This window comes from Malus domestica, chromosome 15 (genome assembly GCF_042453785.1).
Source record: "Malus domestica chromosome 15, GDT2T_hap1".
Classification (NCBI taxonomy): domain Eukaryota; kingdom Viridiplantae; phylum Streptophyta; class Magnoliopsida; order Rosales; family Rosaceae; genus Malus; species Malus domestica.
In genome coordinates this window covers 11209229-11224332 of record NC_091675.1, presented here as the reverse complement: position 1 = coordinate 11224332, position 15104 = coordinate 11209229, and the positions used below count along the sequence as shown (strand labels likewise).

General features: G+C 38.7%; 2 protein-coding genes across 2 annotated transcripts; both read left to right on the top strand.

The window, feature by feature from the left end:
• The first annotated feature begins 1580 nt into the window (after nucleotides 1-1580).
• Nucleotides 1581-8363, top strand: LOC103456390 (ubiquitin carboxyl-terminal hydrolase 23-like). The gene is made up of 11 exons (XM_008396104.4): nucleotides 1581-2261; nucleotides 2618-2732; nucleotides 2984-3094; nucleotides 3564-3736; nucleotides 3872-4198; nucleotides 4560-4685; nucleotides 5545-6294; nucleotides 6404-6523; nucleotides 6602-7322; nucleotides 7688-7781; nucleotides 7890-8363. The coding sequence occupies exons 1-11, from the start codon at nucleotides 1941-1943 to the stop codon at nucleotides 8047-8049; spliced, it is 3018 nt and encodes a 1005-aa protein (XP_008394326.3). The 5' UTR covers nucleotides 1581-1940; the 3' UTR covers nucleotides 8050-8363.
• Nucleotides 8364-11273: 2910 nt separating this feature from the next.
• Nucleotides 11274-14994, top strand: LOC103456389 (probable LRR receptor-like serine/threonine-protein kinase At2g24230). The gene has a single exon (XM_008396103.4). The coding sequence runs from the start codon at nucleotides 12156-12158 to the stop codon at nucleotides 14736-14738; it is 2583 nt and encodes an 860-aa protein (XP_008394325.3). The 5' UTR covers nucleotides 11274-12155; the 3' UTR covers nucleotides 14739-14994.
• Nucleotides 14995-15104: the final 110 nt, after the last annotated feature.

Here is a 15104-nt window from a genome sequence, read left to right as displayed (position 1 = left end):
CAGTACGGTCACCTTGGACCAAATTGTAGATCCAATCCAATATATATGATGGGCTCAGAAACGTACCACTGAGTGCAGCCTTTCTTGTGGCACGTTTGGTGGGCTGACTAGAATTAGCTTTGGGTTGGATTTGGGGTTTTGGTATAACATGGGCCGGTTTGATTGGCTTGGAAAACCGTGTCTAAGGTCGAATTTTGACACCTACTTCGTTTTTTATATGAATATGAGATTCATATTCGATTTGTAACAACGAACAAAATTTATATTCAATTTAATTGGACTTATCCTGTTCAATCAGGCGCACTGAAACAAGAGCTCACGACCCAACACAAATTAGGACTTGGATTGTTTCTCCTCCCCCATCCTATCCCCTTCTCATCCACTCTTATTTCTATGATCACGGTTAAGTCATGTCAACATTTTATATTTTTATTATTTTTTATATTATTATTTCTATAAAACATCAATATAAAATGTTAACGTGACTTAACCGTGATCGCATAAATAGGAAGAGATGGGAAGAATATGAGATGAGGAGGCAGACAATCCAGGTCCCATAAATTAAGGCAGGGTTTGACGTTGGATAAGACTTATAGCTTGTTTTGGGTTTTATAATGATTATTTGACAACTAAATGTACTTCTAACTAAGTGCTTGTTTGGATGTACTTTTAAAATGCTTGAAAGCGTTTTTGGTTAAATTGATTTTGAATTCCAAAAGCACTTTAAGTGTTTTTTTTTTAAAAAGCACCAGATATGTGCTTATTGCATAAAGCACTTAAAGTGTTTTTTATAGGATTCTTTACTAAGGATTGGTATAAAAAATATTTTCACAAAAAGCGCTTTTAGTCATTTTAAAAGCACATTCAAATGAGCTTTTAGAAAAAAATTGCAAGGGTATTTTTGTAATTTACAAAATTCAAGCAAATTATATTGAATTTGAAAAATAAAAACATAGCATCACATTTGAGAGGGTCTGAAAAAATTATAAAATAACATTACAAACAATATGCCTAAACTAAAGCCAAATATGACTCCTCACACAATGTGATAATTTCCTCTTACTAGGAGGGAAAGAGATCACTATGCTCTTCAGGAGAAATAAGATGTTAGAGAGATTATTTATTTAAATTATTAAAATGAATTTAATTATCATCTGATTTACAAAATATGATTTATATTTATGATTTACTACTTTCTTTTTGAAGAATAAAAATATAGAACCTTCTTACTTTAGATCAAATTATATGATTGATTTGAAATACCGTCCATTACGATCACAATCCAAATCTTCTACTTACAAAGCCGGAGATGACAAAATGGCTTATGAAGGAGGTATCGATGTGAGAATGAGGATCCTCGTTGTGAGGATCTTGGGGATCCTCATATCGTGTTTGTTTATCGTACATTGAGCAGTAAGTTTTCGTCATGTACTATTCATATTTAATTTTAAAAATATATATTTAAAATAATTTCTGATCGTACAATATATGATGAACGAACACGATTTGGGGATCTATCCTCTTTCTCAATGTGAAACCCAAAAGGAGAATAAAATCATGTCGTCAAACCTTGATTAAGCATTTCCAACTAGACATTTTCCTTGTTTTTTCATGCGTCCTGATCCAAATTCCAACTTCTACCAGATCGCGACACGTGGACAAATCATCTACATCTCCCCCACCGTTGGTCGGTGTAGGCCGCGACCACCTGGAACCAAAAATCTTGGGGTGTCCTGTGTAGGGTTTAATACTGCCTCTATCGCCTCCATCGCCTCTTCTCTTTCGCAGAAGCCTTCAAAAAGCCCTCTGCTTCTCCCAAATCCCCACAAACATTTCCGCCATTAGAACCCTAATTTCTAATTCCCGAGAGAGAAATTCAATAAGCATAGAACAAAAATCGAAACTTTCCCTGCAAAATTGCAACTTTTTCGGCTCCGGAAATGGCGGACGCTTTGGTGCAAACGGCGGAGCTCCAAATCCAATCGGAGGGCTTTGCGGATTTAATGCCCGAATCGGAAACCGGGTCGAATCCGCTTCAGAGGCGTATCGAGTTCCACCGAGCGAGGAAGCCCTTCAATGGCCTTAACACTGGTGGCGGTGACTTTAGGCTCGAGACCTTGAACCCCGGAAGCAGCAACAACGGCGGTAGCAGCTCTAATCAGGGTCAGTCGAGTTTGACGGCTAAGAAAACGGATCGGTCCGAGTTTTTGGAGAACGGGTTGGATCCGGAGCTCAGCTTTGGCATCACCTTCCGGAGAATTGTGAGTCAAAGTGTTGCCTTTGATCGCTTTCTTCTCTTACTTCCATTCACTATTACTTATGTGTTTGGTTGGGCGTGCTGATGTTTCTTTCTTTTGCTTAGTTAAATTGAATCATTTCGCATTTTTCGATTCGGGCTTGTTATATGTTTTGTTTAGATGAATTCAGAGTTTTGTTGCTTGGCTTCTTATGTCAAATCGATTTTCGGTTGAATTTGTTTTTCCTTTCAATTGTTTCATAGTCAATATTCTGTTATGTGATGTTTTGATGGTAATACTATTGCTGCATTTGGTTGTTCTCCGAATATTCTTTTGGGTCCTAGTTGCTTGACAGTGAAAATGGTTTGTGTAATTTTCAGGGTGCCGGTTTGAGGAATATGGGGAACACTTGTTATCTCAATTCAGTGTTGCAGTGTCTGACATATACCGAGCCTTTAGCTGCATACTTGCAAAGTGGAAAGCATCGAAATTCATGTAAGGACTCCTCCGAAAACCCTAGACTTGCCCTTAGTTTGGACGTTTGCAACAAGTTAATATAGACAAAAAAATGTCACATATTTGTGTCTGTGTGTTTGCATGGAAGGAATTAACATAAACAAAAAAAGTGTCGTAATATTCCATTTGTAAAGTGGGGGTAAGCCAGCGCTCAAACGTGCTTACATGTGCATGTGTGAAGAATGTTGAATTTATGTGCATAGCTAATTTGTTTGATTTTGTTTTTACAGGCCATATTGCTGGGTTTTGTGCTTTATGTGCCATCCAGAAGCACGTTAGTCTTGCTCTACAATCAACCGGGAGAATTTTGGTTCCAAAGGATCTAGTCATTAACTTACGATGTATCCTTGAAATGTTTTGTGGTGATATATTTCTGCCATATATAGTTGGACGTACTCATTGGACTCCCATGTTTGTCCACAGAACCTTCTCCTTTGTTGATGGAGTTCTTATTTATTCAACATGCTCGACAACCAAGTGTGTCAATAAAGAAGAAAAATAAAAATATTCAATTTTTTTTTTAAAATTCTTCTATGAATGAATTTTTATTATTTTTTATTTATTTTTATAGTTTACAGTCAAAGTTGATTTTTAATAAGCATGAAAAAAAAAATTCTCAGGGGGATAACTAATACCCAAATGATCTGATTGGAGCAAGTTTAAGGGAGTGTTCATCAAGAAGTTTCTTGTGTTCACCACTCCAATTTTGCATTTTCATAAGGTTAAGATCAGGGTCAGTTTATAAGTGTTGTACTGGGTTTATTTTTGTTGTTTCTATGCTTGAAGTTGGAATCCTTGACAAATGATAAGGCATATCTCGAACTTTCACTAAGTCTAGACAGGAGGATGCACATGAATACATGGTAAACTTGCTGGAATCCATGCATAAATGCTGCTTACCTTCTGGTGTGCCCAGCGAATCCCCAAGTGCCTACGAGAAGAGCTTGGTACACAAGATTTTTGGTGGTCGCCTTCGAAGCCAGGTAAGAATTGTAATGGTAGACTTTGTGGTTTTTGAGATACTGTAGTGAATGGGAGTTTATATTTTTTTGTAAAAAGGTAAGGAATTTAAGTATTTACTTGATATTTCATAACCCGATTTGTTATTATTTATTCAGGTCAAATGTTTGCAGTGCTCCTATTGCTCCAACAAGTTTGACCCCTTCTTAGATTTAAGTCTTGAAATATTCAACGCAGATTCCGTGCAAAAAGCACTTGCAAAATTTACCGCCTCAGAGCAGTTAGATGGAGGGGAAAGGCAATATCAGTGCCAACGATGCAATCAGAAAGTTCGGGCTCTCAAACAGATGACTGTTCAAAAGCCTCCTTATGTACTTACCATCCATTTGAAGCGATTTCGTGCACATGATCCTGGACGAAAAATTGATAGACATGTAAAATTTGCCCCTACATTGGATTTGAAGCCATTTGTTAGTGGTTCCTACGTAAGTATTCAAGCTTTTTTAGCCATGCAAGCTTTACTTCTAAATTTTTTCTCCATTTTACAAATGAACCAATTTAAAAGAAACATTGTGGCATTTGATGCGCAAGTCACTGATTCTGTTTACTTATGATTTTATTTCATATTTCATAATCTTGCCCAATACTTGTTGAAAACTGTATCTTAATTTTGGTCCTTTTTGCTGAAAAAGGTTAAATTTGGAATTAGAATTTGGACCATTAGGTTTATGACTGGGGTAACACATTAAAGGAAGCCAAAAGTCATATGTTGCTGATTTGATTATGTTTTGTGCCATTCACATCATGGTTTTGTATTCTAATCCTGTTTTACATTCTACTTGGCAGGAAGGGGATTTGAAATATACTCTCTATGGGGTTCTTGTTCATTGTGGGGCTACCACCTATTCTGGCCATTATTATTGCTATGTTCGCACATCAAGTGGCATGTGGTACTCTCTTGATGACAACCAGGTGAGTTGATAATTGAGATATCACTGTTCCTCATAATACTTAACAATTTGGATTGACCAAGTTGGTGTAACCCAACTTTATGGATCTTAGATGTCCCATGTCAACATATTGATTATAATCATTTGCTGCTGAAAGTTTCCCTTTGGATGAGGTATTAGAAGTAACAAAGGATAAAAACGGTGGGATTTTGGAAAGATGAGATTGATCCCTGAATTTACTTGTTTGGTTAAACAATCAAGTGTGGTAGGATTCATTTAACGAACTTATACAACATGTTTGGCCTGTGCCCTTGGTCCAGGGTCTTGGGTCCTGAACCTTGGTCTGGTGTTCTGACTGCTTGGTCTGGGTCTCGGATCTGCGGTCCTGGTTTTCAGGTTTGTTCCCAGGTCTTGGGTCTCAGGTCATGGGTCTCGCATCTCGGCCACTAGGTACAGAATCCTGGGTTTGAGTGTCCAGGGTCCTAGATCCTTAGTTGTGGGTCCATGGTTCAGTGTTGGACTAAGTTCTCTTCTAATGGAGTTTATAAGCCACTCATGTTTGTCTACCTTGAGGTGGGGTTCCGGGCTCTAAATCTCATTATCAAGTCCCACCCGAAATTGACATATTCCCTTTCTATGGTTCCCAACCACTTTTCAAATGGGATTGCAAATCCCTTTTATAAGTCCCTTGTCCAAAGATGTACTGAGTTTTTATCTTTGAATGACTCTGATTGGATGGGTATACTTGATATATGAGAAAGAAATGCTAGTACCATATTTGAGGGACAGGGCAGCAGTAAATCCACAATCTTTAAATTGCATATGAAATGAAAAAAAGTAATCAAGGTTTCTTACAAGTTTGCACAACTATGATGCAACAGGTCTACCAAGTTAGTGAGAGGATTGTTTTAGAACAGAAGGCTTACATGTTGTTTTATGTCCGCGATAGAAGAAATATAATACCAAGGAAGCCTGTTGAAGTTGCTCGAAAGGAGAATTTCAATGCAAATGGAGCTGGATTAAAAACTCGTTGCACTAACAACCAAGGCTTCAAAGGACCGGTTCAGAATGTTTCTGTTGAGGGCAGATCCAGTGGTCCATCCTCATCTATCGTTATGACACAAAAATCAACTATAGTTCCACCTATGGTGCCCCTTTTGAAGGAAGCATCAACTAATTGCCAGACAGTGGCAGGAAATATGGTGCCTATGAAGGAACCTGTTTGGGAGTCTTCTCCATCTTTATCAAAAGACCTGCTGAAAGGGTTTTCCATTCCAAGCCGCAGCAGTGGTGGTGCTTCTGAATCTAAAAATGTGGCAGAAAATATGGTGTGTATGAAGGAACCTGTTTCAGATTCTTCTTCATCATTACCAAAGGATTCATTGAAAGGGATTTCCATTCCGATTCCCACATTGGGAAAGGACATGCTACGATCACCTCCAACTAGAAATGGTGGCACTTCGGATCCTGAAAATGCCACAGCTGCAAAAGCTGATGGCAATAAAACTGACCTTAATGAGAGAGGAAGGTCAGTTGAAAACAGTGGTGTTTCCAGTGTCATAGCACCCAATGCCAAGGACCCTGAAAGCCTTGAGGCTTCTAAACCCATACTAGATGAGACCCCTCATAATGTAAGTGGATGCAACATATCTTCTATACACTTTGATATCTCTAGTTTTTACCTACTTGATATTTTACTTTTGTTTGGTGCTTGAGTTTTTAACTTGTTTATGCATCTAGAATAATCTTGTATCCTCTAAGGGAGACTTGAGTACATCATCCAGAGTTCCTGGCGGTATGAAAAAGGAGGGAATTCACACTGTCAAATCATCAGATCAACCAAGCTCTAAAATTAGTCAGGTATTTTTTTTTTTTTGTATTTTTTATGCATTTTATGATAGGTTGCGTTGACATGATTTAACTTCTTTTATATTTTAGGTTGGAAGTTTTACCAATGGAAGTGCTGCTTGTAATGTTTTGGGTGAGAAGACTGGTGATTCAGGCCAAAAAGTAGTAATTGATGAGTCAGCAAAATTGTCTGGCTCCTCATTAATTGTGACATATGGATCGTTGCTTGTGAAATCTTCTGCTTGCAAACGCCATAGAAAATTGAAAAAGAAGCAGCTGAAGTCTAAGGTTGCATGCATGCAGTTACGACCTAGCTTACTTTCCCGGGCGGTCTTAAGCGTACAGAAGAAGAAAAAACACAAAAGGAGTAAGCACCCATCTTCAGATACCAGTAGCCTTCTTAAGAAACACGTTATGGACAATTCTTGCTTATCTGATATGGGGCCGTCTACATCTGAGCAAACCCGGTCAATTCCCTTGGTTTCTACTCCTTCTAAGCAAAAGTCTAAGAGGAAGGGGACCAAATCTGGCTTAAAAAAGGATGCAGATGGAACTGATAAAAAGCTGGAAATGAAATCTCATGGTCATTCTTTAATGGCTGCCAATAAGGGTGAGTTTAGAGAAAGTGTTGGTCAGAATGGTACAGTGCTTGCAAGTGATAAAAGATTACAAATTGGTAATGTCTCTAGCTCTTTCTCAAAAGAAAATCTGCGGGAGACCGGGGAAAATGATACCCCACACAATTGTAAAAGGGATAGAATGCAAAATGGAGGGATTGGTGTGCTGACCCGAGGTCTTGACGAGACAATGGGTGAGTAAATTATCTAGGACTCTGCCCTCCTGACCATATATATCCATGGTTGCTGGTAGTTTTGTAGTATTTGCATATATGCCATGCCGTTATGTAGTCATGCATGTGTTGCCTATATACAATTGCAATGCCTTCTGCATTTATATCTATGCTGATTGGCAAGTTGAGCTTCACTTCTACCCAATTGATCTGTTAGTTTCGAATGCTGGATAAACCTTTATTACTTATTTGTTTTTTGTTTTGTTTGTTCTTTCTTCTGTCTTCTAGAAAATATGAACAAGAAGCCCATTGAAACTGATGTTACCTAATGTTATTGTGGTTATAATTTCCTGATTGTATCTCTCAAAAAAATATGTTGGTTGCAGTTGCACGTTGGGACGGAATAGAATTGCCTCCTCCTCGTATTGTAGAATCAAGCCGTGCAAAGAGTGTCAGCATTGGTTATATACCTGACGAATGGTGAGTTTGGAATCCCTTGCATGTCACACTAATCAGCATGAATTTTCACCAGTTAACGCATTACATATAAAATCTTCTGACAAGTTGTGGAATGTTTAATTGATGCAGGGATGAAGAATATGATCGCGGAAAGAGAAAGAGGGTAAGGCAACCCAAAGAAACATTTGGCGGACCAAATCCATTCCAAAAGATTGCAACCCAGAGATCGCAGATGAAAAAAACAAAGCCAGACAGGTATGGTTCTGGAAATCACCCCCTCCGGATATGACAGAATAAGTCAAACTTGTATGGACAGATTGTTGGTTTGCTGTAGATGTTGAGAGAAATTGTAATACGGGGCGATTATTTGTGTTGCGTTTGGAGTGGAGAGGAAGAGAGCTCAGAGCAGGTGAACTGTATCTTACTGCTGTGGGGAGAATTTCTCATGGACGGATAATTGTATTAGCTGAAGGATTATGTGTTTTCGGTCTTTCCGAGATACACTAAGCTTTTTGTTTTGCTATAAATCTATTTCTGGTTGCCTACATCAATCAGTATAACTTTTGAGGGTTGTGTTCTATTTAATGTATGAAATTTTGGGTACTTTATAGGATCTTAAATTTTTCATCTTTTAGTGATCATCGTAAAATTTCGATGACATCTCTATACTTTGCATGGGTGCAACTCTTAGGAAAGTTTCTAAGCGTGTAATGGGGGTATATCCTCCTCTCTCTCTCTCTCTCTTGATGAGAAAGTTGGTGAGAGGAAAATACCTTCGGTTACACCCAAAATTTTGCCAACTCATGCTATGTGCTCGCGGCTTCGTGGAGAAGTAACACAACAGTGACAGAGCATGATTGTCCGAGGAGTAAGTTTGCAGCTGGCAAATTGGCAATATCATGAAACCAAGTGCTATGGGGGGTTGGTCGTTTCAATTATCTTTAGTCCTTGTGTGTGTCGGTGGTTTTTTTATTACTCCTCACCTTAATCCCCCCTCAATCAGTGCAAATTATTACGACTTGATGTAATCTTCCTCCATTCTCTTTCTTGTTGAGTCTTGGCGTGCTCCCGATCTGCTCAACTCACATTCTATACAATGCCGTTTTATCATTCTTATTTGGAATGTCGGTATAGAAAACACTTATGTTCGTAAATGCTTCATGGCGCAAGTGCTTTTTTCACAACAACGCTAACGCTAATCACTTGGAGAATCTCCAATCTTGGAGATGTGTATGTGGGATGTAAACTACTTTGACATCTCTATACAACTCAATATAGATCCCCGATTGGAGATGTTTTTAGCATAGCGGTCTATTGGTATTTCTCTTCATTTGTAAGTGAGAGATTTTATGTTCAATCTCGCCAAAAACGAAGGACCAAACTATTATGGATAGATCATGTGAGTCATAGTTGACTTTCTCACATTTTAATGAAGATAACACCGTATGCATCCAAAGACACTTATAAATTTCTCTATCAAATACAATCACAAGCGATACCGTCTAAGATTTTGACAAAGTGGGCATTTTCCCATGTGCAAACACCTACCTACATAATTACTTAATTTAATTTGTTGTTTTTCTTTCTCCACTAGGACAAGGGTCGTCGTCTAAACTTGTCAAAGCCCTCATGTGCCTTGAGTTTGATCGATGCAAAGGTGTCTAAATCAGCATGACTACAGTAATTATATTCTATTAACTTTCATTATTCAGTCACACCCCAAGCCAAATCCTCAGAGGAACGAAAGATAGAGAGAAACAAGACACGGATTAGTTTACTCAATCATCAACACCACTACAGCTGTTTTTTAATTCTAATCATGTGATTGACCCACCCTAATTGAACGAGAGAGATTTACTTATACCGGTATGCCACTATTTCAATATTCTTAGTCAGTGCCGGCTAAAATATATAAAAGTTAAAACATAAGAAATCGCTTATTAATTTGGAATATTGTTGCAGTGGGGTGTTTAAAGTTCCTTTCCAAATAAACAATCGAGATGGTTGATTCTTGACGGGAGTGATCATAGTCTCTTGAATTTTACTAAGAGACCGGACCCACCATTAAGTATAATTAATGGTGATGATGGGTTAGGGTGTAAATCACTTGTTTAATCGAAATGGGTGGGACTCATAATCTCATTGGGAGAACCTTTTTGAACTGCATATGTTTAAGTCAACAAAACGCTACATCACACCAACCATTTCTAAGCTAATCCTTTGAAATATATTCCGCCAACACCGCCCCCGCCCCCACTCCCCACCCGCCACCAAATTACGGAGTATGATTCTCTTTCCTTCTAATTTATGTCTTTTTTTTTTTTTATTTGAACGGTTACGATTAAGTCACGTTAACATCTTGTGTTAATTTTTTAATAAAAACAAAAGGACAAACATCAAAGTGTGAGAGGAAAAGAGAATATGAGGAAAGAGAATTTTACTCTGCAAATTACACACTTCCCTTCATTTGATCAACTTGTAACATTGGGAAAGAGATCATCTCTCGATCTCTCCCTCCAAAGCCCAGGGATCAAGTGATCCGGGCCTTTAAAAATTTAATCCAACGGTTAAAAACTATTATAGCTTTTAAAAGTTTTTACTCACTTTTCTGTTTTTAGCCGTTTGTTCAAATTTTAAAGGTCCGGATCACTTGATCTTTGGGATTTGGAGGAAGAGATCCGGAGATGATTTCTATCTGTAACGTCATTAAGGGCAAATCATGAGTTCATATTTAAGTTATTTAAAGTGAAAATCAATACATTTAAATGTCAAAGTAAAAGTTGTATGAACTGATTGTCCATCATGCTTTACGGAAAGTTGGGGAAATGGTCATAATTTCTCTTGGATAATATTATACACATAACTATTTTCACTGATTATATACTCCTTTCAATTTTCGGTTTTCAGACTGAATGATTTCAAAAAGATCAATGGTATATTGTAACAAGTAAAAACAAGTGTGGGAATAGCACTAGCACTGTCCGTTCTATTTTGATTATAAAAAAACAAAAAATTTTGTTTTCAAAAGGTTGATACTTTTCAAAATGAAAACTAACGTCCATACACTCTTAAAAGTAAAACCGGAATAAGACCGAATAAGGCAAAATACATGTGTTCATATTTTTGTAAAAATTATTTTACGAATAATTTAATCAAACACTTCTACTCAATTTTTTTTTTTTTTTTGTAGAAACAAATAATTACTACATAGTGTATAAGAACACTACATAATACACTTAATTGGCAGTATTCTAAGAAAACACTATTAAAAGATGGTGATTAGCTTCTATAGTAGCAATTTGCCAATTTCTAATTGGAATTCAATCTGATAAAGATATCAACCAACTTTTAATTAGAGAAAAAGAATGAATGATGAAAAAAAACAACACTCCATGTAGAACATCACTGAATTCCCACCAACATAAAGTTGTCATCAACCCAAATACTAGATATTTACTTCCCTCCATTAAAACCTTTCTCATTTATGAAGCTCAACTCATGTCTACCCCTTCTTTCCCGTTAACGGATTTTCAGTGTGTCCAGAACACAGATTAGAACGCTACATATCATTGTACAATTGAAGGAATTATTTTTTTATTTCTTTCTAGCGTGTTTCCAATTGTACAATAACATGTGATGTTGCGCTCTATATTCCAATCACATTTAAAAATCTCTCGTTCCCAATATACCCTCCTTCCTCTCCCTCTCCCTCTCTCTCTCTCTCTCTCTCTCTCTCTCTCCTCACGGTCTCCTTGTTTTCATTTCACTTAAAATCACATGACAGTCTCCTTTGTTTGTTTGTTTTAAACAAAATATATGCAGCAAAAACTAGAGCATTCTCCTCCTCTTGCTGCTGCTCACATATTCTACTTCTCCACACACACAGACAAAATTGCTTCCTCTTTTTAGTTGTTTGTTTCTGCAGGATTTCATGGTCATGGACCTGCAAAACCACCAAAGGTGAGCTCACATTCCCCCACTCTCCAAACCCCAGAAAACCGTCAACTCTTTGAGAACCCAATAAGTTTGTTACTTGCATGTGCTGCTTCACCCATTGGCTTATTTTCCCAGTGCTTTTTTTTGGGGGTTTTTCTTAGGAGGATAACAAGGACCACAAACCCAACAAAATCCTGCATGTAAGTTCTTGTTTTTTTTTTTGGGGGAGTTTTAGCCTAACAATCTTCTCTTCTCCAAAACCCAAAACCCACTCTTTTAGACTCTGCAGTTGATTTAATGGAGCTACAGAGTCCCCAAGCAAGTGCTTCTGAGATGGACCCAGAACCATTTATGTTACTGCAATGCTGCTTCTGAAGCTCTAGAGTGAGAAAGTGATAGAGAGAGAAAGAAAGGTTTAAACTTTCTCACATCCTTTTCTCTGCTGCACTATTTTTCCAAATGGGTTATATTTTCTTTGCTTCTCTACTAGTTTTTTCCCTGCTTTTGAATCCATTAGCTTCCCAACAGCCCAACACGGATGGGTTCTTTGTCTCTGAGTTTTTGAAACAATTGGGTTCTTTTTCTTCATCTTCTTCTTCCAATCGCTACAACTTTTCTGCACCTGTTTGCTCGTGGAAAGGAGTTTTCTGTGAATCCAACAATGTTATCGGATTTGAGGCTTCCGGTTTGGAGCTCTCCGGTCCGATTCCGGACACAACCATCGGAAAGCTCACAAAGCTCCAATCTTTAAACCTTAGCAGCAACAAAATCACCAGTCTGCCTTCGGATTTGTGGAGCCTAGGTTCTCTCAAGCACCTTATTCTCTCCAACAACCGGATTTCCGGGTCGTTGCCTAACAACATTGGCAACTTCGGTCTGCTCGAAACCCTCGACGTTTCCAACAACAATTTCTCTGGTGAGATTCCTGCAGATATAAGCTCACTTGCCAGTCTGCGAGTTCTTAAGCTCAATGGAAATTCGTTTGAGAAGAGCATCCCATCAGGAATTTTGAGCTGTCAGTCTCTGGTTTGGATTGACCTTTCGTCGAATCGGTTAAACGGTTCTCTTCCAGATGGATTTGGTGCCGCATTGCCTAAGCTCCAAGTATTGAACCTTGCTGGGAATGGGATTCAAGGCCGGGACTCCGATTTTTCGGAGATGAATTCCATTACTTCTCTGAACATTTCAGGGAATGTGTTTCAGGGTTCAGTGATGGGAGTGTTTAAGGAGCTGCTGGAGGTGGCAGACCTGAGCAGGAATCGATTTGAAGGCCACGTTTCAAAGGTACAATTCAATGCTAGCTACAATTGGTCTCGTTTGGTTTATTTAGATTTGTCTGAGAATCAGCTTGGTGGAGAAATTTTACTTGATTGGATTCAATCCCAGAATCTCAAACACCTTAATCTAGCCCACAATAATTTTACAAGGCAGAAATTCCGGAGAAATGTGAAAACTTTTTCGGGTTTGGAGTACCTGAACTTGTCGAAAACTAGTCTTACGGGTCGTATTCCTGCTGAAATTTCCCAGCTGAGTAACTTGAACACACTTGATCTTTCTGAAAACCATCTCATAGGCAGAATCCCATTGCTGAGTTTGAGAAATCTCCAAGTTTTTGATGTTTCTAACAACAATTTAAGCGGAGAGATCCCTGCATCGCTCTTGCGGAAACTCCCTTGGATGGAGAGGTTCAACTTCTCTTACAATAACTTGACACTTTGTGCTTCTGAAATTTCCAATGCAACCCTCCAAGCATCTTTCTTTGGTTCAACAAACAGCTGTCCCATTGCAGCAAAACCGGACCTTTTTAGAGCACAATCCAATAAGGCTAGGCAGCAAAATGGTCTAAAGCTTGCTTTGGTTTTGACCTTCTCAATGGTATGCTTGCTTGCTGGTTTGCTGTTTCTAGCAGTTGGTTGCAGAAGGAAAACCAGAATGTGGGAGGTAAAACAAACCTCACACAAGGAAGAGCAAAACGTATCAGGCCCCTTTTCCTTCCAGACCGATTCAACAACATGGGTTGCAGATGTTAAGCAAGCAAATTCAGTACCTGTAGTGATTTTCGAGAAGCCATTGTTGAATTTCACATTCTCAGACCTCTTATCTGCAACTTCGAACTTTGATCGAGGAAACCTTTTGGCTGAAGGGAAATTCGGGCCAGTTTATAGAGGATTTCTACCGGGTGGAATCCATGTAGCGGTGAAAGTTTTGGTCCACGGTTCTACAATGACAGACCAGGAAGCTGCAAGAGAGTTTGAGTATCTCGGTCGAATCAAACACCCTAATCTTGTTCCATTGACTGGATATTGCTTGGCCGGGGACCAAAGGATTGCTATCTATGACTACATGGAGAACGGGAATCTACAGAATTTGCTTCATGACTTGCCACTCGGGGTACTGCAAAGAACAGACGATTGGAGCACAGATACTTGGGAACAGGAAGACAACAATGACATTCAAAATGTTGGTTCTGAAGGGTTGTTAACATCGTGGAGGTTCCGTCACAAGATTGCACTTGGCACTGCCAGAGCACTGGCATTTCTACACCACGGTTGCTCACCTCCGATTATTCATAGAGATGTTAAAGCTAGTAGTATCTATCTGGATTATAACTTAGAGCCTAGATTATCTGATTTTGGTCTGGCTAAGATTTTCGGCAGTGGCCTAGATGAAGAGATCTCTCGAGGGTCACCAGGGTATGTGCCACCGGAGTTTTCTCAGTCCGAGTATGATTCTCCAACTCCAAAATCTGATGTGTATTGCTTTGGAGTTGTTCTTTTTGAGCTGATTACTTCGAAGAAGCCATATGGCGATGACTATCCAGAGGAGAAAGATGCAACCTTGGTGAGCTGGGTTAGAGGATTGATTAGAAAGAACAAAGGGTCGAGCGCTATTGATCCAAAAATTCGTGACACAGGACCAGATGACCAAATGGAGGAGGCCCTGAAGATTGGATATCTGTGCACAGCTGACCTTCCCTCAAAGCGACCAAGCATGCATCAGATTGTCGGACTTCTTAAAGATATCGAGCAAACAGGTATCTAATGAAGAACAAATTGAGCTGAAAAAAGGAATATGTGAGTGTTTTTGGTTTAGCTTTTGTTTTCCTACCTATTAGCTTGTTCTTGTTGGCTGTTATAGTCAGTTCTTCTTTTCCGCCTTGAGAAATTGTACAGTAGCCATGGAAATTCTGTTTGGAATTTTCATGTCGTGCACTCGCTCTTTCCTTTCGTTTCTCATTGCTGGTGACATGAAATGGAAGTTTAATATATATTGTATACAAAGGAGTTTGATTTGTTCAGATGTTGCAGTACCCTTATCAGAATTTCGTAACTTGGTTACCAATTTGGTTCTATGAGAAGCCTTGTAGACTAAACTCTAAAGCAAAACTAGTTCGTTCGATGTGAAATC